General features: G+C 35.1%; 1 protein-coding gene across 6 annotated transcripts in view; it reads left to right on the plus strand.

Moving 5' to 3' along the window:
* The window catches only part of DIAPH3 (diaphanous related formin 3), a 202,236-nt gene that overhangs the window by 122,489 nt on the left and 55,752 nt on the right, over positions 1-23,995 (plus strand). For all 6 annotated transcript variants that reach the window (XM_053971172.1, XM_053971175.1, XM_053971173.1 and 3 more), the window contains 3 exons: positions 4,185-4,349; positions 8,321-8,456; positions 23,875-23,970. In XM_053971172.1, coding sequence (XP_053827147.1) covers positions 4,185-4,349; positions 8,321-8,456; positions 23,875-23,970 — 397 coding nt within the window. The remainder of the gene's footprint in view (positions 1-4,184; positions 4,350-8,320; positions 8,457-23,874; positions 23,971-23,995) is intronic.

A 23,995-nucleotide genomic window follows, 5' to 3' on the forward strand; every position in this document is an offset into this window, starting at 1 on the left:
GCACTTAAATAAGTCAGAGCCTTCACTACCAAATGAGGTAAAATAAGCCCATTTCAGCTGCAGGGAAGGGTCTTGCTGCCTCCAAACTGTTGGTTACGTAATTGACCTCATAGTTTGAAGTTCCCCCTGTACAACATAAACTGAATCTGTAAGATGTCCTTGTATCCTAAGGACTTTGTGGATTACAGGACCTGAGCTCTTCAGATGAAAAAAGATTGTGTGTTGCTCTTTGGTAGAGGGTACAGACGTTAACTGTGTGGACAGGTAATGAGATAGGGCTTTGTCAACCAATGTAAATTTAATTTAAGTCTATGCTTCTTTTAATATCTGGTCTGGACTTAAGGCATATATTATAGCTAGCACTGGTTTTACTTGTAATATATGATACATACACAGTGGATGCAGCAGCTTTGTGTGATACAAATACTTGCCAATTTGTTTAGTATTATAACATAGAGACAAGTAGGAGTGAATCAAAGAGAAGGTATTATTTGACAAGTACTCTTCAGAAGGTACTGATTTAAAAATCTAAACATTTCTATGTGTTTCTTGAACTATCTTTTTCAGATGCAGAATTTTTCTGTTGAACTTTGGTATATGTATATAAAAAGAATTCTCTCTGACATGTATTTTTCAGACAATTGCAATTATTTTCCCAAAATGTGAGAAATCCTTAACAGAGTCCTACAACATTCACACTGCTTGCTCTTAGTAGAAAATAATTTGTTGAAATGGTTTGAAGTGACCGCAAAGTCTTTTTGCATCAGTCTTCAAAAGGTTTGCCATGTTTTGTGGGGGCTGTTGTCATCTAGTATAGTGGCAGTCTCAGTTCTCTTTTGAAGATTCTGCTAAAATACAAGTAGTCAATATTGGTGTCTTTTAAGGAAGCTTTAAGTAGAGATTAATGTTATTCATAATCTTTTCTAGGGTAACAGCTGCTTTTACTTGGATTGATATGCTGTATTAGTACTTTATAGGCACTGTATTAGTATTTTATATACACAATGTATTAAAATCAGTATGAACTTCGACAACCAATTCACTGTGAAAAGAGCTGCCAGAATATGCAAGACCAAGCATACAGCAGTTAGAAATTCTTTCACAGATCTTGTTTCAGCTGTGCAATGCTGTCCTGTGACATTAATTAGCAGAATGATCTGTAGTCCAGCGATTCCAAAAAGGCAGTCCATGAAGTAAAGCCACTTCAGAAAAATTAACAAATACCAAACTACTTGATTTTGTTTTCTTCCCACCTGTGTTGCAGCTCAGGTGTACTTCTATCTTCATTCATCCAAAACCAATGAATTGTGTAGTTGATAATGTGTATCTATCAACCTGTCCATAATAATTACAGTTGGGATTGCCGTACTCAGTAGTATTACCTGCTGTTTCCAGTTTAGCTAGAGTTGGCTAACAAAAGCCATATTTAAGGTGAAAAGGAAGAGGAGTTATTAAAAGTACCTAAATTGCATCACAGTCTCAGTAGAATGCCAAGAGCTTAGGGGTATCCCATAATGCATCAGATGGAAAATAAAAATCTCAGGATTCATTGTGTCTGGCATTGAAATACTAGATAGCAAAGCATCTTGCCAGAATACTGTAGTTTGTGTTTAACATTATGTATCAGATATTCAAGGGGAGTCAGTTTTCAACGGTATAAAATTAACCAGCTTGTATGGACTCTATTAAGATAGCTGTAATTTTAGCTGTGTCTTGAAGAATATCAGAGAAATTTTCTCTCACTTTCCCCACTCCCCAGGTTTTCTTTTCAGGATAATATTTTGTACTTTACAAGATGAAGTCTACATTTTACTGATAATTTCAACCCTTTTTTTTGTTTTTGCTTCCTAGAAAACTAAAAATACTGGAGTGTTTAGTATCTGGCATTTATGTAGAGAGTCAGCAAAACTAATTTATCTAATTTTCCTTTACCCTTCACTCTGTGGAAATAAACACCCTCATAATTGCAAAAAACTATATTTTTCATAACATATGTTAATAGTCAAAGAATCACAAATAATAAGTATCCTAAATTTTAGGATCAAAATTAAACCAGATGTCTGAATTATTTTTTCTTTCTAGTTTCACTTCTTTTTTGTTGTTTTGGTTTGTTTGTGTTTTTGTGAACTGGTGACATTTCTTTTGATGGTCTTAGCTTTTGTGTTGTCATGTCTTGTTTCACAGAATCCTTTTTTATATAGTCCTTGGGCAGCATTTGTAGACAAACCTCTCATCAACTTTCTTTGGTTTCCTACCAATAGCTTTTTAAGAGTCTGAATAATTTTTTAAGAATCTCGAGTCTAAAGATCAGTTTCCTGTATGCTATGCTCATCTTGGGAGCTGAGTAAAGGAGATTCAAATTGATGTAGAAGAAAAGAGGGCTGGCAGTATCAGTTCTCTTTGAGCTGTTGCCAGCCAGTCATCAAGGCAGTCTGGAGCTGCTTACAAGCTGCATCTTGCGAAGTTACTAAAAGCATGAAAAGAAGCTTGTACTGGCAAAAGAGCCATGTTGAGAAAATCCAAAATTAGGTGGTTGATGGGTGATAGAAGATGTATATTTTTAAATTGTTGAATCTTGACTTTAGTTAGTCCTTTTTCACAAGACTATCGTAGGGGAGGCTGTTATGCACTTACATAATCAGTTAGTAGCCGTTAGTGACTAATTAGAATATTGTGAAAGTGCATTATTTCTCCCTTCCTGCACATATCTGAGATCATTATTGTGTGAATTTCTGGCCTGGATTCTAAATCACAAAAAAAAAAAACCCAGAAACTGCTTACTTGTTATTTTTAAAGCAACCTTAACAAACCAGAAGGACACTTAACAGTGCAACTGAAATGAAATTCAGCTTCTAAACAAAGTAAAAAAGGAGTGCATTGCAAAAAACCTGAAGAGTGAAAACAGTCATCCAGCTGTAAAATGTTAATATGTACTGGTCACTAGTGGAGTTCCCCAGGGCTCAATATTGGGGCCAGTCCTTTTCAACATCTTTATTGATCTGCATTACAGGATTGAGTTCACCCTCAAGCAAGTTTGCTAACAATACCAAATTGGGTGGGAATGTTGATCTGCTGGAGATAGAAAGGCTCTGCAGAGGGATCTGTGCAGCCTGGGACAATGGACTGAGGCCAATGATATGAGATTCATTAAGAAAAAATGCTAGCTCCTGTGCTATTCTGTTGGTCTAGATTTTCATGCACTTGATTAAAAATTCTGTGCTTCATAAAGTGACCATAGTGTATTTATTCTGTAGTAGAAAGTGTACAAACACAGTAAATTCTCTTTTGCAGTAGTTGAGGTGGGCAATTGAGAGTAAAGATAAAATGGCTATTTCTTGTCTTTTGTAGCATTCACTACAGCAGAAAAATAATGGAACATAAATATTTGTTTAGCTACCATTCTGTTAAAGTACACACTTCTTGAAGTTGCCCAACATAGAGAAATGGTTAGGTAGAATATTTTGTCTTTGAGCTTCTTTGGCAAACGACATTATTGAAATTCTGAATAAACATAGAGGTTTTTATTTTACATGCAATATTTTGATGCTGTTTATAAATTATCTTTTATATAAGTAGTTTTATTGTTTTCACCTCTAATTTAATTAAGTTAGGTTAACATTGCAAATAGCCTTAGAAAAAGCATAAATACCTAGTGCAACCTTCAGGAACAGAAATAAATGCATTGCTGTTACAATGAAGTTTTTTATCTTTCATGATTTTTACTTTTAATACTGGTTTATCAATGTTTCTGTTTTTACTCTAATTTTACTAGGGACTATAGTGTTTATTGATAAAGTATTCAGGTTAATTATTGGTATCTGTACCTAAATTCCAAGGATATTGTAATTATACCTAAGCATTTAGCTTCAATAAGGAGACAGTGATACTAAATAAACTACATGGGTGCTTGAAGTTAGATTAGTTACATACATTTCATTTAATTTCATATGAAATTATGTAGTAATTGAATAATCTTTAAATGTAAAGTGGTTGAGATATTTTGATGAAAGTCCCTGAATTTATTCATAGGCCTAGTATATACATTAAATACAACATGGAAGGAATTCTTTTGGTCCTTATTTGAGGAAATAAAAAATGTGTATGACATACAAATCAATGTTAAGTGAAAGCAGTGTGTTTGATTGGATCCACTGAGTATTTTTGCAGCCTTAACAGCAGTGTACAGCTTCCTAGATCATGCCAAAGAAGATTTTCAGAAACTTTCACGGATGCATGAGAACATGGAAAAACGCTATCAGAATGTGATGGGGTATTATGCCATTGACCTCAAGAAAGTTTCGGTGGAGGAGTTTTTAACAGACTTAAACAACTTCAGGATGATGTTCATGGTACAATATGTTTATTTGATACCTAATATTTCTTATTTTATATTTTGTATTATTACAAAATATATGTAATATATTGTATTAGTTATATTTTGTAACTTTATCTATATGTATGAATTTGGATAATAAGCTGATTTCTGTCACATCTGGCTTCTTATGATGACATCGCTTAACTTACTGATTACACTCCTGCAGGAATATTGTATGAGCATGAGTTTTGTGACAAAATCTGGAGGAGTGATCCAACTAATGCCTATAGATCAAAAGAAAGAAAGATTGAAAGATTCACTTAGTCATTTTCCACTTACTCCTCATTGCAGCCTGGTCATTACAACTTATTATTGCAACACATGTATTTAGGATGTTTGCATGTTTCCCAGTCATGTTTGATTTTACTTGGTTGGTTGGGTTTTTTTAATGATTTCTGAATATAGGTGGAGAAAATTACTTCTCACAGGTACTGAGAAACAGTTTGAAATTCATATATCTATCAGTTTTGAGGAAAGTGCTTGAACTGAAACCCATATTTAGCAACCATTTGGAACATGTCATGATTACTAAGCCTCTGCTGCTTCAGAGTTTAACAACTAAAACGCTAGATAGTATTCAATTGCAATAATTTTGCTTGACTAGTTACATATGCCAGATTTTTGAGAACAGGGGCATTGATTGTGTTTTCTTAACTTGATCAGTGCCTAATATGAAACTCAGTAGTCTGATTTCAGAATTAATAAATATTAGAAAATAGTTGTATTACTTTAATTTCTGATGTTTAAACCATACTACCCATGTAAATGTTGTAGAATTTTAAACGCTTTGGTTCATGTTGAGTTGGAGGCTCGAGAAAAGTTGTTTTACTTTGCATTAATTTTCCCATATTTCTTCTTTGTGTTTTTAAAATTAGCACTGATGCTAGCCTCTACTTCACAGCAGTTTCATAAAGATAGATTAATTATTGCTTCAGAACAGGTATTATTGATGAGCATGATAGAAGGAACCTTGAGGAAAATTAATAATTCTGTCTTGCAGAGCAGTTTGAAGGCTATATGAAAAAGATGTGTGGATAAGGCATGAAACCCCTTATCATTCAATGACACCAATCAAAATCTTGAGTAGCTGCTCAGTTTTGAAACTTTTCAGAAAAGATTTTTGAGATGCCTAGCATGAGACAAATGAGCTGATTTTCACGATTGTTTAATATTGGGGTTTGTTACTGACAGAAACTGAAGGTGATAGTTGTCTTAGAAAATTTAGTTCAGAAGACTTGTAAATTTAGTGCTGAAAAATGATTGGATTATTAAGAAGCTCAAACTAAAAGATGACTTGTCACCAGTAGGTATCGGAGAGAGTGAAGTTTAGTCAACTTGTTGTCATGCAAAGTTGATGATTTACATGAAATATTTTCCTATTTATAGTTATTTTTTTCCATTCTTAATTAATGAAAATGTATTAAAAAGTTTAAAAAATCTCTGTGTTTAAATCTTGAGCCCTAGACTTGAGTTTCATAGCTAACTTTGATTTGCACTTTATATTTCAGTGTTATTTGGTAGCTGTGACAACTATTATTCACACTCTATGAGTACTGAATCTAGAGTACAGTTACTTGGCCAGATCCAAAAAAAGGAGTGAAGCATCTTGCCTTCAGAGCTTTAGCTTCCACAGCTAAATTCCTGGTACACTCAGTGGAATATCTTAGGTGTCAGATATCCCTGTTAACCTCCCTCTGTATTTTCACAGCATCATGGGTACTGCTAATAAGCTCATTTCTTTCTTTGGAAGGATAGCGTTCATGATGAAGAAATTGTTTAATGGTTAGAATTCTCCTCCAGATGCAGGAAAGGGAGCAAACACACCTTGAGGTATCAGCTCTTCTGTCCAAGACTAGGCTAATCATAGGTGTAGAAACCCCTTGCTCCTATTGGCACTAGGTTACTCTTCAGCAGAGACATAACTTCAAGAACCAGAAGAAGAGCAACCAAGTAAGAATGTTCCCTAGACTCTATTTTTCCTTTATATGAAGCAAATACTTAAGTAAAAATTAGAAATTACCCTGGAAATCACAAGAGAGAACCCGAGAATGCCTCCAGTTTGGAAAATCTAGGTCTTGGGATTCCATTTACATTTCCTGTTGAAAACACATGGGACAGGTAGGATAGAATTTGGCCTTAGGGCATATTTGTATGAGAGTTTGAGTGTCTAATCTTGTGTTGTAGGCAAGGGAGATGCATACTTAATTCATTTAGTGGAATTTGGAGAGCTGTCTACCTGATGTCTCAAAGGAGACATAACAACAGAAGTACCTAGAATCCTGGAGAAGTGTCTTAAACAATACCCAAGACATCATCAGCCTGAAATTTTAAGCTTTGACATAGAATTTATGGAAAATTGGTTTCCTGTTAGAGAAGGGCTGAGGGCAAGGTATGATACTCCAAAGCATCCAATTTGCACTGCATATGAAGGTATAAGCTATTAAGTCAGGCTCATTTGTTCAGTGTGATTACAAAGAATAGACATCTACATTTGAATGACTGCAGTCTGAGGCTGAGTCCTACTGATATTATTTTTGAGGAAAAAGTAGGTGCAAAGTAGATATTTCCTTAGTCACTCTATTAGGAAAATGTGCAATTTCTGCCAGTATTGTACTTGTCAAGTACCAGGTCCCATTTGAATTTTATCCAGTAGTTTATTCTACAGAATGCCCAGTCTGAAAATCAGCAAATCATTTGTTGAAATTAATTCAATCAAAAATTTTAGAATTTTGTAGGAAGCATCTACCCTTCTCCCCCTGAATCAAGACATTTGACAGAGGTGACTTTAGAGGAGTCACTGTGAAAGTACAGTTTTGCTTTGTATAAAAAATCCATTTCATTGTCATTTTTTTCATGATGGAAAGCTTATTCTTCTTCAGTTATCCAACACAAATATTTTTTCACAAACTTTATGTGATATTTTTTTCCCCCTTCTTTTGCTCACTCTCTATGGCAGTGATGCTGCAAACAATGCCTGTGTGCCTGTGCAAGTATTGTTGTAATCTGCATTTGTCTGTACTATGTAATACTTGTCAGTCCATTCTTTTTTTCCTGAGCACAGTCTGGATGTTTTCCCTCTAAAAGCAAATGAGACATTAATTATCCCTGAAACTTGCAGCTTTTTCCTCCGACCTTGTGAAGCTGTTAGCCATTAATATATTATCAAAGACAGGGCTCTGTATAGCTGTTCTGAAAGAAACCAACTTTCTGCAATGAAGAATAGGTGCACTTTAATGCAAATGTAAATTCTTAGAGCACTGAGAGTTTACCAGTGTACGTAGCTAACACTAAAATAATGAAAAGGTAATCCCAAAATACTTTTATAAAAAATATTTTGAATGTAATAGAGTTCTTTTGCTTAATGTCTGAATATGCAAATTTTTTTAATTTCAAAACTCTGAAACTCATTGTTCTGTTTTAGCTTCACTGGAAGTTTTGGAGTACATATTTATAATTCTAAAGAAACAGTATTGTACGCATATTAGACAGAATTTTTAAACCCAGTGAATTAATGCATATGTTGATAAGAATAAGAAAAATGCAACACTGTTACCCAGGCAGCCTTGTTTTGCTTGGTGTAGTGGCAGCATGAGAAAGTATTGAAATTGTTTTAGAACTACAAATGGTAATATACAATTTTGTAGAACAAGGTGGTTTAGACATTTTGAATTCTTCCTACATTAACATATGTATTCTTAAGATGTATTTCTTGCTGAATTTATAATCCTCATTTGGGGGCAATTAGTATGCTTTTAACATATTCTGAATTTGCTTATTCTTCTGAATAAAATGTTCTATATATGGAATGTGAAATACTTACTTGATTTGATAAATTAAGGTTAGTTAGGTGTTACAGTTTGAAAGCTTTTTTCTTTATTTTTAAGGTTCAGCTTTGTTTTTGCTAAGACTTCCATTTTAATGGAACTCTATTACTTTTTTTCATAGCAAGCAGTAAAAGAAAATATGAGAAGAAGGGAAGCAGAAGAAAAACAAAGACGTGCTAAAATAGCTAAGGAGAAGGCAGAAAAAGAAAAACTAGAGAGACAACAAAAGAAAAAACACTTGTTAGAAATGAAAATGGGTAAGTGATATAGAAAACACATTTAACTAAGCATTTTACTAGAAATAAATCTTCTGTTTTTTCATTTGCTGAATGTTCTATGAGAAAGAACAAAATAGGTGAATTATTTTTCACTAATTAAAGTTTTCAGCAAAGAGGTGTTTAAATTTTGGGTTTTTTTTTTTAATGGGCTTTCCTAATTGCCTGGGGTTTTGAGTTATAAAATAACTCAAAATTTGAGTTATTTTATAACTCAAATTGCTGCTTTTTATTTTTCCCTTGGAATATATTGAACCTTATATAACAAAGTGTAAGTTCAGTTATGCTCAAAACCCTTTATGTTACTTGAGAAAAGACATTTTCCAAATCACAAAGCCATTTTCTTTAACTAAGGTTGCATACTCATTTTTGTTCTTTTATAAGAATAAACTCTTCCTGAATTACTTGGTATTTTTCTTCGATTATGTCAATTATTATTTTAACAGTTCCCAATTGAAACACCTCAAAAAGCCACTCAGCCATGCATTTTAAAAGTTACTCATGCTATATTGTCTTTTGTACTAAAAGAGATGGCAGATGCTGTGAGTTTTCTCTTACTAAAAGAGGTGTCTGATGATCCTCTATATGCCTGTATTTTATCCTAGACTGAGCTTCTGTAGTCCTTCAGAATGATGCATGACTTGCTGTGTAAATTGCCATGAGCTTCTCTTTTTTCTTTTCCTGAGCAGATCTTAGGCAATTCCCTACCTAAAGCCTGGTTGGCACCTTTGGCATAAATGATTATCTGTCTCTTCCAGTTTTCACTAATAGCCAGAGTAGGTGTGCTTAGTTTCAGAGATGCTTCAGACCAAAAGTCTTTGATTCATTTTTATAAGCCTGTCCATATTTTGAGGTGTGAGTCTAAAGCTTTCTTATGGGAAATCAGGCAGCTGCTCTCTGAACACAGAAATTCTAATTCTTTAGAAGTACAATTCAAGACCCAGTCAGAAAACAACCAGTGACAATCTTTTCAATGCTCACAGAAGATAGAGGAGGCTGCAGAAGATTAGGAAAGGGTAAAAGTGGTGTCTGTATTTATGCATGGTTGGAAATGTTTCAAACGAGATTTCTCTCAGACATGTTGTATGTATGACTGATAGCATTTTGGATGGAAAATTGATAGTCTTTTAGTCCAAGTTAAAGCTGCTCTCTCTCATTATGAAGCTGTTCTTCGTGTCATGTTCAGTCTTCCCAGAATAGAGGTGCCAATGTTGGAGATTTGTGTGTTAGTACACATGTGTATGTAGGCCTCTGATAGTGAACCCTTCCACTTCAGCTGATGTGGCAGGGAGCTAAGGACTTGTCCTCTACTTGTCTTTAAGTAGCCTGGAGTTTTGATATCATGCAAGTGTACAGAAAGATGTTTCTTCTCCTGTGAGTCACAGAAGGTTCAGTTTGGAATGACTGATCTAAACAGCAGATAGTAGAACATGGTGTTAGAGTCACCTCAAGCTATAAATGTTTTGAGCCTCATACTGTCTAAATTGGCCACTGATGAGTTATAAGGTTTCTTGTGCCTTTTTGCAACATATTTTTAAGTCTACTAGAAAACCTGAGTTTTGAAAGTGAGAAGGAAAGCACGTGTGGTATACTTGTTTGTCAGGGAGGACAACAACAACAAATGTGTCTTCTCATTAAGAATCTGTAAATCAGTCATGTCTGATCTGCTAAAAATTTCATAACCAGGTCCTCTGTCTGTCAAAATATCAAAAAAAAACCACTCTTACCTAAAGTGTGACTGTGGAGTAACTGATTTTTGCTGCCTATTATTTCTTCATATGGTGATTAGATCTCATGTTAGATTTGTAGGAACATTATTTCAAATATTGCTCAAGTAAAACTCATTAATGTAACCAACCCAGAAGTTATTTTTGGGATTTCAAAAAGGTGCACACTTGGTAGAAGAGAAAAAATGAGAGTATATATGCTAAATGGTTCTTCAATTTTTTTTTCTCAGTGGATAGATTATAGTGTATTCTACATCTCAACTCTTTTTTTTTTTGAGTAACATGGCTTTTTAACAGAAAATGATTTGAAGATTAGGAATGGCTGTGAATCCCTGTACTATGTGCTACTTCATGGTTTTTTAATTGTTTCTCTTAAACTTCTTTTAAACACTCTAAGAAGCAGTGACAGCAATAAAAATCAAAATAAACAACAAAAACAATAATAAAAAAATCCAATCCCACTTTACTGGGTCGACAGTCATTAGCAGCACTGGTTGTGCTATTAACTTACCCTTGTCACTATAATTAGTTCTTAGTACCTATCAATCACTACCTCTGCATAGTCTATCTTAACATCTGTGTCCTAAATTTAATGTCAGTATAAAATCCTGTGGAGTTGATACTGTAGTGTTGGTGATGATGGCTACCAGTGATGTTCCTAGTTGACAAGATGGCATATTGAAATTTCAGAGGTTTTCTGCAAGGGAAGCTAGAATGGAAATAGATTTTTTTTTTTTCTTACTCCACCATCTCGCTTTCCCTTCCCCATGCACAGTTTTGGATCTTATTCTTTTATAAAATGGTTTTGTTTCTAGATAGTTCAAGTCCTCTTGTTGATCTCTAGGTTAGAGGATGTAAAATGCTTCAGGGTGTGTTAGTTCCCCAGGCCACAGCAATGCCTTTGATTTTCTCTTGCTTAGCTGCTGCTCCTTTTCTTGACGTAAAAGCAATCTTTCACAGTGCTTGAGGTTGTGCTTTTATTCACTGACTGTTAATTAGCCATTAATGACTACTTTATGATTCTGGAGCTTTTCTTTCAGCCTATACTTCATACCTTTCAAGACCCAAGGTGCTGTCCAGTACTTAAACAGTATTTGTATCATCATCCTAAGCTTGTATTGTTAACCACTGGTCTCATTTACAACACAGACATCTAACCTTCTCCAGATACTGCTTTGTTCTTGAAGTCCTTTTCTTTGGGTTTCTTCATCTTTCATCTGCTTTTGGAAGCTATTTGAAGAGCAGGGTTTTGTTGCCTATCATGCTACTTTTGGCTGCATGAGGTGGAGGAAACTACTTTTGCATAAAAGTAACCTACATAATACTGCAAAAGTTTTTAGTTACTTGGGGGGTATTTGCTGACTTTTTTGCATTGATAAAACTTAATATAGAATAATAGAATGCCAGGGGGTTGGAATGGACAATAAACCCCTGACCCCTCTGCCATGTGCAGGGACACTTACATCATATGATTACATCATATGTAATGAAATATAAATTTTATTCAAATATACCCAGTATGTGACTTGAGTCATTAATTTCCATATAGCATGTTAGGACTGCATTTATACCAGTTTTGAATGAACTACAACAAAAAAAATGAAGCCTACAAAGGTCATATTAACCCAAAAAGAAAACCAGTCTGGATTAAAGGTAACTCCTCAGTTTTAGCTTAAACTAATTTTTTCAGGATGAAAACAATAATTTCATTAGCAGTAATTGATATTTATGGCAAATATGAATTCCCAAGTAGTCCTGTAATATATCAGCCTTCTCACAAACTATAATAATCTTTCTTAGCCTGTGTTGTGTCTTTGATACACAGGCAACAACTGAGTCATCTAGATCACAAGTATGCTCTGTCATCCATACTTCTATATCAGGCCTCTTTTCCCATACTGTTGCACCAAATTCAGTGTGGATATGGTAATTTTCTAAAATTAGATAAATATGTGTACTTTTTGATAAGTCTTTATGAAGTTTTAAGTTCTTTTTTTTAATCTCTCAGATATAAATATATTAATATTTTATAGTTTGTGAAGTATGTAGTGTTTTATGAACACACAGTACAACATGTTTTAGAAAAACTTGAACATTTTAGGTAGGCTTTACAATATAAATTTTAACCTCTGCTAATAAGACCACAGATTTCTGTTATTATATAGAACAGTTTCATTTACCCTATTGCAAATTGTTTTTGAGATTTGGACCTGCAACCAGTGTCAGATTTACATACCTCTAAACCGTAGTTTGCTAAAAGTCTCTATCTCTACATCTTAGCAACATCTACATGTACTAGTGGTCACAGCTCAAATAGTTCACTGATAAAGAAGCCTGTGAGTCTTCAGTTTACGTAGTAAAAGTATCAGGTTCATATTTTCCTTTCAGCTCCATCCTAACTTGAAAAGTAAGTGGCATTCAGTAAACATTTTGACTAAGCAGTGAGTGATACTTAGCATTTTGAAATTTATGTCAATAAAATCTGTCCACTAAATATCCTCTGGACTACAAAATTATATTAATCGTGAGATACTTTACTTGCTTTTTTGAAGCCAAATCAAACTACCACACACTACCCTTCCAAAGGTAAATAGCCAGTGAAAGAGGATCTTTATGTAAATGCCACTTGTCTGCATACTATTAACATTCAGATACAAACTTTCTCATGCTGTTCAGATTCTTAGTAGAAGCACACCAATCAATTATTTTTATCTTATCAGAATGTAAAGAATTCTATAGCTGACATAATAGCAGCTAAATTTATTGTAATATAATTGAGAACTCCATCATTTTGGCATTTTCATTGTGTCTTACTTCAAATACTATTTAAGTAACAAGCCATTTTTATCAGTGGTTATTTACAAAGATTGCCCTTTTCTTGCATAAAAGCAGTGAAGTAATGCTAAAATGGAATATCTGATTTCCAATATAACATATTAGTTTGCTTTCAGTTGTGTTATTCAGTTTCATTTTTATCATAATGATCTGGTTTTAAATAAGTTTTAGTTCATTTAAACAGTTATGACCTTATTTGCAGTCAATTTTGCAGCATTTATTTTTGCAGAGGTTTTATATTGTTTATCTCGTTTTGGAAAAAAAAAATCCACATTCCTGTCTCACAAACTTGCTAGGAGCATTTTAAGCTTTGGTTCTTCAAATATTTCAAAAATCTTTATTATTGTCTGCTAAGTTGAGCAATATGAATATTTTCATTAGTTCTGTAGTGTTCTGCAAAACAAAAGGACACCATGGATGCCAGTACTGATAGTTTAAAAAATGAAAGTAGTAAATATAATTAGGTAATTAAAGTTCAGGTTACAACAGATAAAATGCTTTACTTATATTAGTAGGTGCCTTCAAAGATCCTACTTTACCTGCTAAGGTCAAGTTTGTAAGGCCTCCATTTTATTAATTTGTTCTCACTGGAGTAAAAGATTCAATACTTCTCAAGAGTATTCTTTTCCTCTGAGGGGAGTGAAGGACTGCAAAAGTCACTGAAAAGACACCATTAGTTTCCAACATATGTTGGTAATTTGTTGTTATAAAATGTCTGCTGGGATAATATCCCGAAAAAATACAGATTTTTGAACAATAGTATATAAATTACTAGCTTTTGGGAATTTAGGAGTATGTTTCATTCAACTAAATTAGTAAATTTAGTTGAATTTAGTTGTAATGGGGACAAAAGACCTGACAATGAGATATATGAATAAGTCCTAAGGACTATATTATTAATATCCAACAAGCATTTTATGTACGTTATTTTCTCCAGGTAGTTTCCCCTTTTGGAATTTCAAGTGCTCCACTCAAGTTGGTTCCTCTGTGGTGCTGATGACTTTTTCCTCTTGTTCCCTGATTGCCTCCACTTATCCTCCTTATTTAAATTCATTCTTAAGAATCACTTTTATTAGGAGGCCAGTGGGAAATAACTCTTTTCCATAACTATGAGGAGTGTAAGCTCTTCCTCTTATGTTAAATTACAGTGGCAGAAAGAACTCTGAGATTAGAGTTGCTTACTCAGTATTTACTCATGCTAATATTTACTGGACAGTTCGTAGTATGCCCATGACGATTTTGGAGAGTAGATCTAATTTTTGCATGATGTCTGTTTACCAAAAAAGTAAAAAAAAAGGAAGTCATACATATGAGGAAGGAGATGTGACAGACACTGGCCACAAATCCACCAGAAAGGAGGTATCACTTGATACTTCCTTAAGTATGGAGGTTATTTTTCAGCTACAATTGTATTGTTTTGACAGTAAAGTATAAATCTGGGTAAATTACCAAGAACATCCAGATGTTCCCTCAAGAATAATTGGCACATGCATGCTTGAAAAAGGTTCCAGAGAATGATAAAATACAGGTATGTTTAATAAAAAAAAATCTAAAAGAATCAATGTGATACATGTGATGTAAAACATCTGAAGAAGCCACAGCAAAACATGAGATACAGCAAAACCTTATCTGTTCACTGAATTTGATGTTTTTAGTGCAAAAAGGTAGAACTGATCTGAATGTATATTAATTTAATCAACAACTAATAGTCACAGGTTGTGCTCTAACAAGATGCCAGAAGTGTTAAGTCTTCTGGAACATGGAGGTTCGTGCACTTATTTGCAGCCCATGGGCTCAGAATGCAGCAACTGCTGTTAGTTTGTACTGTGTAGAAGCTCCAAAAGAGCAAGTTGTTTAGAAGAAACAATTATTTATCTTCTGAAAATTTTACTTAGAAGTGGAATCTTTGGAGAAAGCAGCTGAAAAGCTTCTGTGAAACTGAGTTTTATACAAAGCCCAAGGAAAAATAAACAGCAGCTGTATTTAGAAGAGAGAAAAATAATTAGAACAAACACAACTGTTGAAAAAATTAAGGGTCAAGAAAGTAATGTCTGTAGATGAATATTCTCAAAAGGCTTGCCATTTATATTATAGGGGTAAAATTTCTCAACAAATGTGAAAACAATGCTGCAAACTTAAAATGACGTTACCGTGAAAAACAATTACAATATCTGGAGACATCTTTGGGATTAAGAGCTCTAACAGCTCTAATGTTTATACAGATAATAGGTTTTGATTTGAGTAGGCATTTCCTACTCCAAATACTACCTCACATCTCCTCTGTAAGGAGGTAGACACCAGAGTCCTCTAAACTCTCACTCCTGCTATATGATGCTTTTATTCTCTGGTTTTTTTCTGTATCATCTAGAGTTTCTTTTCTCAAGTTGCAGAGGAAGGGAGGAATAAATATCCTTACCAAAGCATTGGAGGATATGCTTTATTTTTACTTTCCTCAGTTCAAAGTTGTAAAAAAGCCAAGAACCTGCTCTGTAATTGCTGGAAAGCTAGCTGATGGGAAGGGCATGTCTCTGACTCTTCCTTCAAACTGAGTCTGCTACTGCTTCTATTACTATGCTGTTTGCTAGGATGCTTATCTTCACCCAGCAATACCTCAGTGCTTGTACAGAAGTACAGTCTCATTACTGCATACCAAAATATTCTTGCTCTGAAGTTTGCTGACAAAAGTTACTTGATTTCTCTGGCAGCTTCTCTCTATTGAAGGCTACTAAATTCAAATACAAAGTCTTTGAATCATGAACAGCTGGAGACCAAGAGACCATTCTAGAAATGTAATTATATATTTATCCTGTCCTTTGTATAAATGTTTCCTATTGGCCTCTAGTGCAAAAGGATGCAGGGGTAGATGGGCTGTTGATCTGATTTTTCTGGGTATTCTTAGGCATTTACACCTACCCAACCCAAGACCAAAGGATCTTTCCCACCCAAAGCTGTCCAGAAATTTTCCTAAGAGTAAGCTCAGTCATGCAGTCCAGTCAGAACTTTATCACTCCACTTATGAAAAAATATTTAACCTGAAAATTTCCTTGAGCCCCTCATCTCTGTAGCACAACTTTTAGTATGAGCAATCATTGTGTATATTTTCTAATTTATTGGCTGTTTATAAATTTAAATGGAAACAGTACTGTGCTCAATAAGCTCCTTCAGAGGCACACAGTAACCAAGAGACGAGATGTTCGCACACACCCACACAGGTGTATTATGTCCAGCTCCATATATTCTTTTAAGAAGCTATGTTCAATTAATAAGGCTCCTATAGTTGTTCTTCCTGCTTTCTAAATGAAATTGTAATTGATTCATCTCAATAATAGATGTTTGTATTTTTTCCCCCTGTGAAACAAAAGTAATGAAAATACTAGTTTTTGGCTAGTCTGGAAAGCAGATTGGTTGTATTCTTGTTAGTGTCATTGGAGTTGTGATGTGTAAAGAAAATGGGAAACTCCTTAATAGTAAAACATGTTGACTGAGTTCTTCATATGTAATCAATAGCTCTTGCTATTAGCTGTCCTTTCAAATCATAGCCTTAGATAATCTGAGTGCATAAGGCTGATCTGTTTTAGTTATCAGTGGTTAAATAAAGCTAAAAGAAACTTAACATTATTCTCAATTTAGCAGGCTTTTTTTCCCACTAAAAGGCACAGCATCACAAGCAAATAGGAAAAGGACTGTAAAAAGTTTGAATCTTTTAGGTGGCTTTAAAAAATATTAGCAGATAATGCAATGTAAAATTCATTTCTAGACTATCCTGTATTGTTGAGCTGGTGAGAGAGTGGGTATGTGAGCAAAATTGAGTGGACTTAGTGAAAAGGTAGCCCCTTTGTAATCAGTTTGTGCTCATGTGTCCTCTCTGGACATCTCTAAGATGAGTCTGGCGCAGTCCCCTTTACAGCCCACAGCGTTCCCCACAGATGTTTATGTATATTGATAAGATCCCCCTGAGCCTTCTCCTTTCAGGTTGAACAGCCCTAGCTCTCTCAATGTGGTCTCATATGAGAGATGCTGTAATCGCTTTAGCATCTTTGTGGCCCTTGACTTTGCTTGGGCATGTTTGTGTGTCCCTTGTACAGGGGTGCCAGAGCTGGACTCAGCACTGCAGATGTGTCTCACCAGTGCTGAGAAGAGCAGAAGGATCCCTCTTGTGACCTGCTGGCAATGCTTTTCTTTGGTCATCTTTGCCACAGAGCCACAGTACTGACTCATGATACGTATGTTGTCCACCAGAATGCCCAATTACTTTTTTTAAAGATGTCTTCCAGACAGCCCCCAGTCTGTGCTCCTGGATGAGGTTTCACCTCATCACAAACAGGTCTTTTGTTGGATTTCATTAGGATGCTTATGTGCTAAGCTTTTCAAGGTTCTTCTGAATGGGTCAGCCATTATTTTGAATTTTGCACCATATGCAAACTTGATCAGAGTGCAGTCTATTCCATCATTCAGGTGATGAATGAAGATGTTGTAAGTATGAAGTCCTGGGGTACACAACTTCTAAGGCTTAGCTTTCTGTTCATTTTTTTATAAGTCCAGTTTACCTGGATGTCTCTCAGAAACACTTGCTCTGAGAGTCATTCTGCTGGATCTGGCACCAATATAAATAAAACTGGATAATCTCTGGAAAACTCTGTGTGAGTTTACAGTGGCTTTTTTTCTGTTGTCATAGAAATAAGGGACTTACAGACTCACAATGAACATCAGAAATGTTTTATTAACATTTTTATTAGCTCAGTATTAAGATGTTTTCACTCGCAGTCCCATTACTTAAATGGGAAATTGTGATCCAACTGAGATGCAAGAATTGGTACCTCACACCACTGAAGTATTTTGGTATCTCTGTGGTAAAGAATCATCTCTTACCAGAGCTTACCTTTGATTTTGTATGAGTGACCTTAAATTAAATTTGTGTAGGTACCAACCTTAATTTCAAGAGCTGATTTGAAAGGGACAGCTGTCTTTCAGAGTTCATGAAGGGTGGAGTTTATTTTGAATTTAACTTGTTTAAAGCTCTCTGGAGTTTGGGGCCCTCTTTGTTCATATGCTTAGAGTCAAAATGTATCTATTTCTAAACCATAAAAGCACTCTAGGACAGCTCAACAATGGACCAGTTTATCAAGAGCAAACAAGATGGCATGAAACCTACTCTTCTCAGCTAGATTTATGAAATGGTGCATCAGTCATTAGGAGAAATTATACCTTTTTAGATTATATTTGCCATGGGCTCTGAATCACTATCAACAGCTTTCTACTTTGTGTTGGGCATAAGTAAGAAATGTAACTCTTCTGATACTGGACTAGAGTGTTGATTTGAAATGTGAGGTATGTGCATGTGTTTTGCTTTTGGAAGGGCTGTTATGTGTCCTTTGCCTGAAGTCACTGCAAATAGTGATACTTTTCTTAAGTTGCATTTGATACTTTTAAATCTAAAAGGAGCTGTCCTTTCAGCCTGTCCATCCAAGGCGCACTTGGCAGCTATTTCTGCTTGTAACTGTACACTGGGAATTTTCTTTTTCTTACTGTATTGTAACAAGGTTCTTCCAAAATTTTATCAGTGTCAAAGGAATCCCTGTGTTCTGGCTCATGGCTCTAGTTTGTGCGCTGTTATTGAAAGTCAGACTGATAGTAATGTATTCCTTAACTCAGCTGTCAATGATTATCTGGTTGCTGCTATGGCTTTTACCAGAAAAAATTCAAAGCCTTATATAAAGTTCAAGCTGAAGTCTATGTATCCTGTGCATTTTCTTGACGAAGTTGCTCTTATCAGCCACCGACAATTTCCTTGTGAAATTGTATCTGAATTTCATTGGAATGAAGACTCAGAGTTTAGGTAATCATTGCTAAATGACTTTCTAAATGTTTCAGTGTTACATTGAACCATTAAGGTTTCTTTATATTTTTATGTTTACAACGTAAAAGCCCTCAAAAAGTCTTCTGTCTTCATCATATACATGGCTGAAAGATCTAGAAATTGTTCACATCAGCACTATGAATACTGCACAGAATCTGGCTGCCTTACACTCTGAGACTGAAAAGTTGGAACCCACATCCAAAACACTGGAGCCCACTGCTGCACTGATGGTTTCAATTATCTTCCTCTATGTGATCTGCTGTTCTGCTTCCTGGAGCCTAAGTCATTCAAAACAATGCATGCCTAAAGCTTTCCTCTTGTGATTTTGTTCAGAGAATGTACTTCAAATTTTACTCAGATGGAGGCCTTTAGTCAGCTGAGCAGTGCAGTGTAGCCTGCACTAATCAAAATCAGTCCTTATAAAAACAAATATAAAGGACTTTTCATTATGTCTTTAAAGTAAAGGTACAACATTAGTAAAGTTAAAAGATGTAACTTTCTTTTTTCCTTCCTTGTGCAACTAGTCTGGAAACATCTCAGCTGTCACTGTCCCAAGCCTGGTAATCATTTGCCTCTGAAATTTTTGTATGTAAATGCACAAGACAGGAGGGAGCTAAACCTGGAAGTAGGCTGTGAAGGGCTTACATTTTAGTCAGTCAAAAACTGGGTGCAGTATGGCTAACTTGAATTATGTCCTGAGCTGAAGAGGAAGGAAAAAAGCAGTCTGTATTCTAGCAAACAAGAGCAAAAAAGTATCAATTCTGGTACTTGCTGAATTGAGAGGATTTAATTCTTAAGGTGAGGAAAACAAATCCAATAGCTTCAGCACTCCAGGTTTGTTGTTAATGTTTATAAAGGCTTGAGTGCTGCCATGGAGTTATGTCAAAGATGAAACAAAGATAATTAAACTCAGCTATCCAGCTAACTTCAGAAGTAGCCCTTGAGGTTTTGCATCCTTTTTCTTCTGTAACAGGTATGGAATCTGTAAGGTCTCTTTTTAATGTATGTATTTGTCCAAGTTGTATGGTTTTAGTTTCACATGAAACTTAGTGTTTAGCTTTAGGAGCTGGTCCTTTTCATTACCTACATTATAACAAAAAGTTGAATGTTGTTGCAATGCCATAAATAAAGGCAGGTGGAAGATGATAGTAAAAATTCCTGTAGCTAAATCTCGTAAGTGCACAGATTGAGTAAGCAACATCAACAGTAATCATGCTAAGGAATCCCTGGTTTGCTTTTCTGAAACTTCTTGGTGTTTTCTTTTGTGAGAAGAGTAGCTGAATAAAGCTTTGATTCTGTGAAAAAGGAAACAGGCATGTTGTTATGTTTTCTCCTGGTAAAGTGAACTTTTGGAGTCCTAGTGTTCTGTAGTTCATTTTATATTGGACAGATTCAGGGGAACTGTAAAAATAAAACATTTTTCATCCAAAATAATCTTGTTACAACATACTTTTTATAAAACCACATTGCTAATGATATTTGTGATTCTATCATGTCAGTGGACTACTGCTCCTGGAGTTATGGTATATATAATTTGTTCTTTTATAAGTACATGAAATGCAGGTGTCACTACTGACTGCAGTATCTGTTGATATCATTATAAGACATTATAGATGCACATGTAAAGCTAATGATACTCACTGCACTAGAAGAGAAGGGTCTTTAATATTCTTAACATTTTTAAAGATGTAATTATGAAATTAGGTAGTTTATATCTGACTTGGCACTGAAATGTCAAGGGCAAGACTCACCGGCTACTTTGGGAAGTTTACTTCTTTAGATGGTATTTTAAAGACAGTTGTATGAGTTTTAATTAGGTATGATATTAAAAAGTGTTTAAATCTTCTATTCTGCAATTGAGGGGAAAGAGATAATTTAAATCATAAAAGGATATCTTTCTCAAAGGAATTGCTGTGGACTATATATCTATCTGCAAGCCAACCAGAATTCCTAGTTCTATGATGTCAAAAGATTGATACACTTGACTAATTTGGAAGCCGGTTGGGACTGATGCCAGTCATCTGCAGCAGCTTGTGAAAGCGGATTTAAAGGTCCCTTAGGAAGTGCTAATATCGAACAGTATTTGTGACTCTTGTACTGGCATGGTAGCAGTGTTGTATACAGCTCTCCCAAGGTAATTTAAAAGATTTTTCACATACTGCATAGTAGACTGTCAATTCTTAATCTTCCCATCATAGACACTTGGACTACTTTAATAATAGTGAGGGTACTGATAGTTACCTGCATAACTTGACAGAAGTTGTCACAGTCAGCCGCTGATGTAGGTATCAGAAACCAGAATTAGGAGCTTACTGAAGTTGTATGAGTTTGAAAAACAGGCTTTCTACATGTTTTGGGTACAAAGATTGTTAAGTACATGCTTTTTTTTGCAGTGGTTAGCTTGTTTCAATACATCCATGTATACAGAGAGTTTATATATTAGAGGAATTTTTTTCATTCAGGTTTCAATCTGAATTTATTCTTCTAATACTGTTTTGTATGTCAATGGAAGGATTAATCTGTAATCCAATTTGTGACTACCAGAATATTTCATATAAGTGTGAAAAACAGATAATGCATGTAAATGTTACAGCTTTACTGCGAGAAGTTGTGGGTTTGCAATATTTCTGTTTCATTATTTTAAAACTTCTTTTTAAAAAATTTGATTAGCCTTTTTATAGTAATCAGGGATTTTTTTAATACTGAAAATTGTTAAGTTTTTGAATTAAATTTTTATTAATTCTTTTCCTAGACATTAATGGTATCATTTTGGTGACCGTGATACTATTCAGTATTACTTCAATTGCCATTACCCAAAATGCTTATAAGCTTTCCTCCAGTATTCATGTTCGTTAATGTAACTAATGGCTTGGCTCAAAATTTCTTCAGGCAGCATGTTGGTTTGGAACTATTCACTGATTATATTCATTCTAGACATTAGTATTTTAGAGAATTGCATGACATCAGATAGAGAAAGTTAAGTAACAAAAAACCTCCTACCAAACCAACAAGAAAAAAAAACACCACAAAAAAAACCAACCCCAAACCAAAACAAAAAAAAAAAGCAAAACAAAATCCAAACCTGAAAAAGCAAATAGGAAGCCAAAGACATAGGCTGAGTAATTTTTTATAAGGTGTATTCCAAGCCATACTAATAGGTGTGATAGTCCATTAGTCCTAAGAAAGCAAACTTCAGTGTAATAAAGCATGTTATAGCAGACACAAAGAAAAATTAAAAAACATTCTGTATTTCAGTCTTCATGTTTATTCTATACCTGCCATAAATATAAATGTTAGGCAAAGTTTTGTTTAATTTGCTAATTTTCACTTCTTTGGTTTTGTGTGTAGCACTTTAGTCTAAGGTTGAAAACTAGCCTGGTAGTACAGAGTATAGAGAAAAGAGAAGAACTAAGGGTTACTGTTTCCTGGATAAAAAGCTGGCGGGATGGCTGAGCCCAAAGAGTGGTGTCGAGTGGAGTTACATCCAGCTGATGGTTGGCCACGAGTAGCCCTCCACAGGGCTCTCAGTGTTGGGCTCTGTCCTGTTTAGTATCTTTGTCAGTATTCTGGATGAGGGAATTGAATGCCCTCTCAGTCAGTTTGCAGACGACACCAAGCTGGGTGACAAGTGTTGAATTGCTGGAGGACAGAAAGGTTTTGCAGAGGGATCTGAATAAGCTGGATCAGTGGGCTGAGGCCAGTTGTATGAGGTTCAGCAAGGCCAACTGGTGGGTCCTGGATGTGGGTCACAGTAATCCCCTGCAGGCTGGGGGCAGAGTGGCTGTAAAGCTGCCCAGTGGAAAAGGCTCTGGGGGTTTTGGTTGACAGCAGCTGAAAGTGAGCCAGTGTGTGCTCAGGTGGTCAGTAAGGCCACTGGCACCCTGGTTTGTGTCAGCAATAGTGTGGTCACCAGGACCAGGGCAGTGATTGTCCCCCTGTACTCGGCATCTTGTTATATGCACCAGGTAGTTTAGATCTTGATTTGCATATTCACTGTTAGCAGTAACTGCTGACTCTATCCAAGATGTGTGTTGACCTAGGGAGTTTTTCCCAGTGGGGTATAATGAGATTTCTGTAATGGAATTCTTTATTCCTCCATGGATATTTTTTTGTTGTAGTTAATTTTTTGTAGTTGATCCCTGGGTTCTGTTCTTTGTCCTCCCGTGCATACATACAATGGGGCAATAAGGTCAAAAATGTAACACTTTCTGATGTTTATTATTTATTTAAACTTCAGATGTTTATTAAAGGAAATAAAAGGAGAGTATTTAATACTTGCATTTGGTTACCATCTCAGAGTAACATGCATAATTCTTTTGGGGGTTATTATGCACCTGTGTATATTATTAGGCTTTATAAGCATATAACTCAATGGGTAGAATTTTCCTGAACTACATCAATTATTTAATATTGCCCAGAGGTTATTAAATGTGAACAGAAAATGGCTTTTGATTAAAGCTACCTATGGATATCACTGTATCCTGTCCAGTCCAATACTGTTCATTCAACTCCCTGCTGAGAAACAATTTTAACTTTTTATCACAATAACTGAATAGTCTTTTGTCAAATGTAACAAATCATATAATGGACAGTTCTCGAAAGCTGACATGAGACTGATTATTTGCAGTTATAGAAGGGTACTAAAATGAAAATATGACTTAAATGACATTTCCCTTAAAACTATGCTTGACTCTCCATATAAAGAAAGAGGAATGTGAAATTAGTGGAATAGAATTTGGTCTAGTTCACTCTCTAGAAGACAAAGTCTGTTGTAGTTAATTGCAAAAGAGCAATTTGTAAATATTAAAGCACTGGTCGAAGTTTGAAATTAATTGTTTTAATAATATTATTGGTATTATTTTTGGTATTGGTGTATATATATTGGTATTATAATCCATTATTATTGGTTTTTGTTGGCGTTATTCTTTATGCTTTGATATTGCTGTGGTAACCAAGAGGGTTCCTTCTTTTTCCTTTATAGAAGGTGAGGAGACTGGAGTGATGGATAGCCTGTTGGAGGCCTTGCAGTCAGGTGCAGCTTTTCGAGACCGAAGGAAAAGGACACCAAGGTCCAAAGGTGAATAGTCTATTTTAGATTTTAT

Source organism: Vidua macroura, chromosome 2 (assembly GCF_024509145.1).
Source record: "Vidua macroura isolate BioBank_ID:100142 chromosome 2, ASM2450914v1, whole genome shotgun sequence".
Classification (NCBI taxonomy): domain Eukaryota; kingdom Metazoa; phylum Chordata; class Aves; order Passeriformes; family Viduidae; genus Vidua; species Vidua macroura.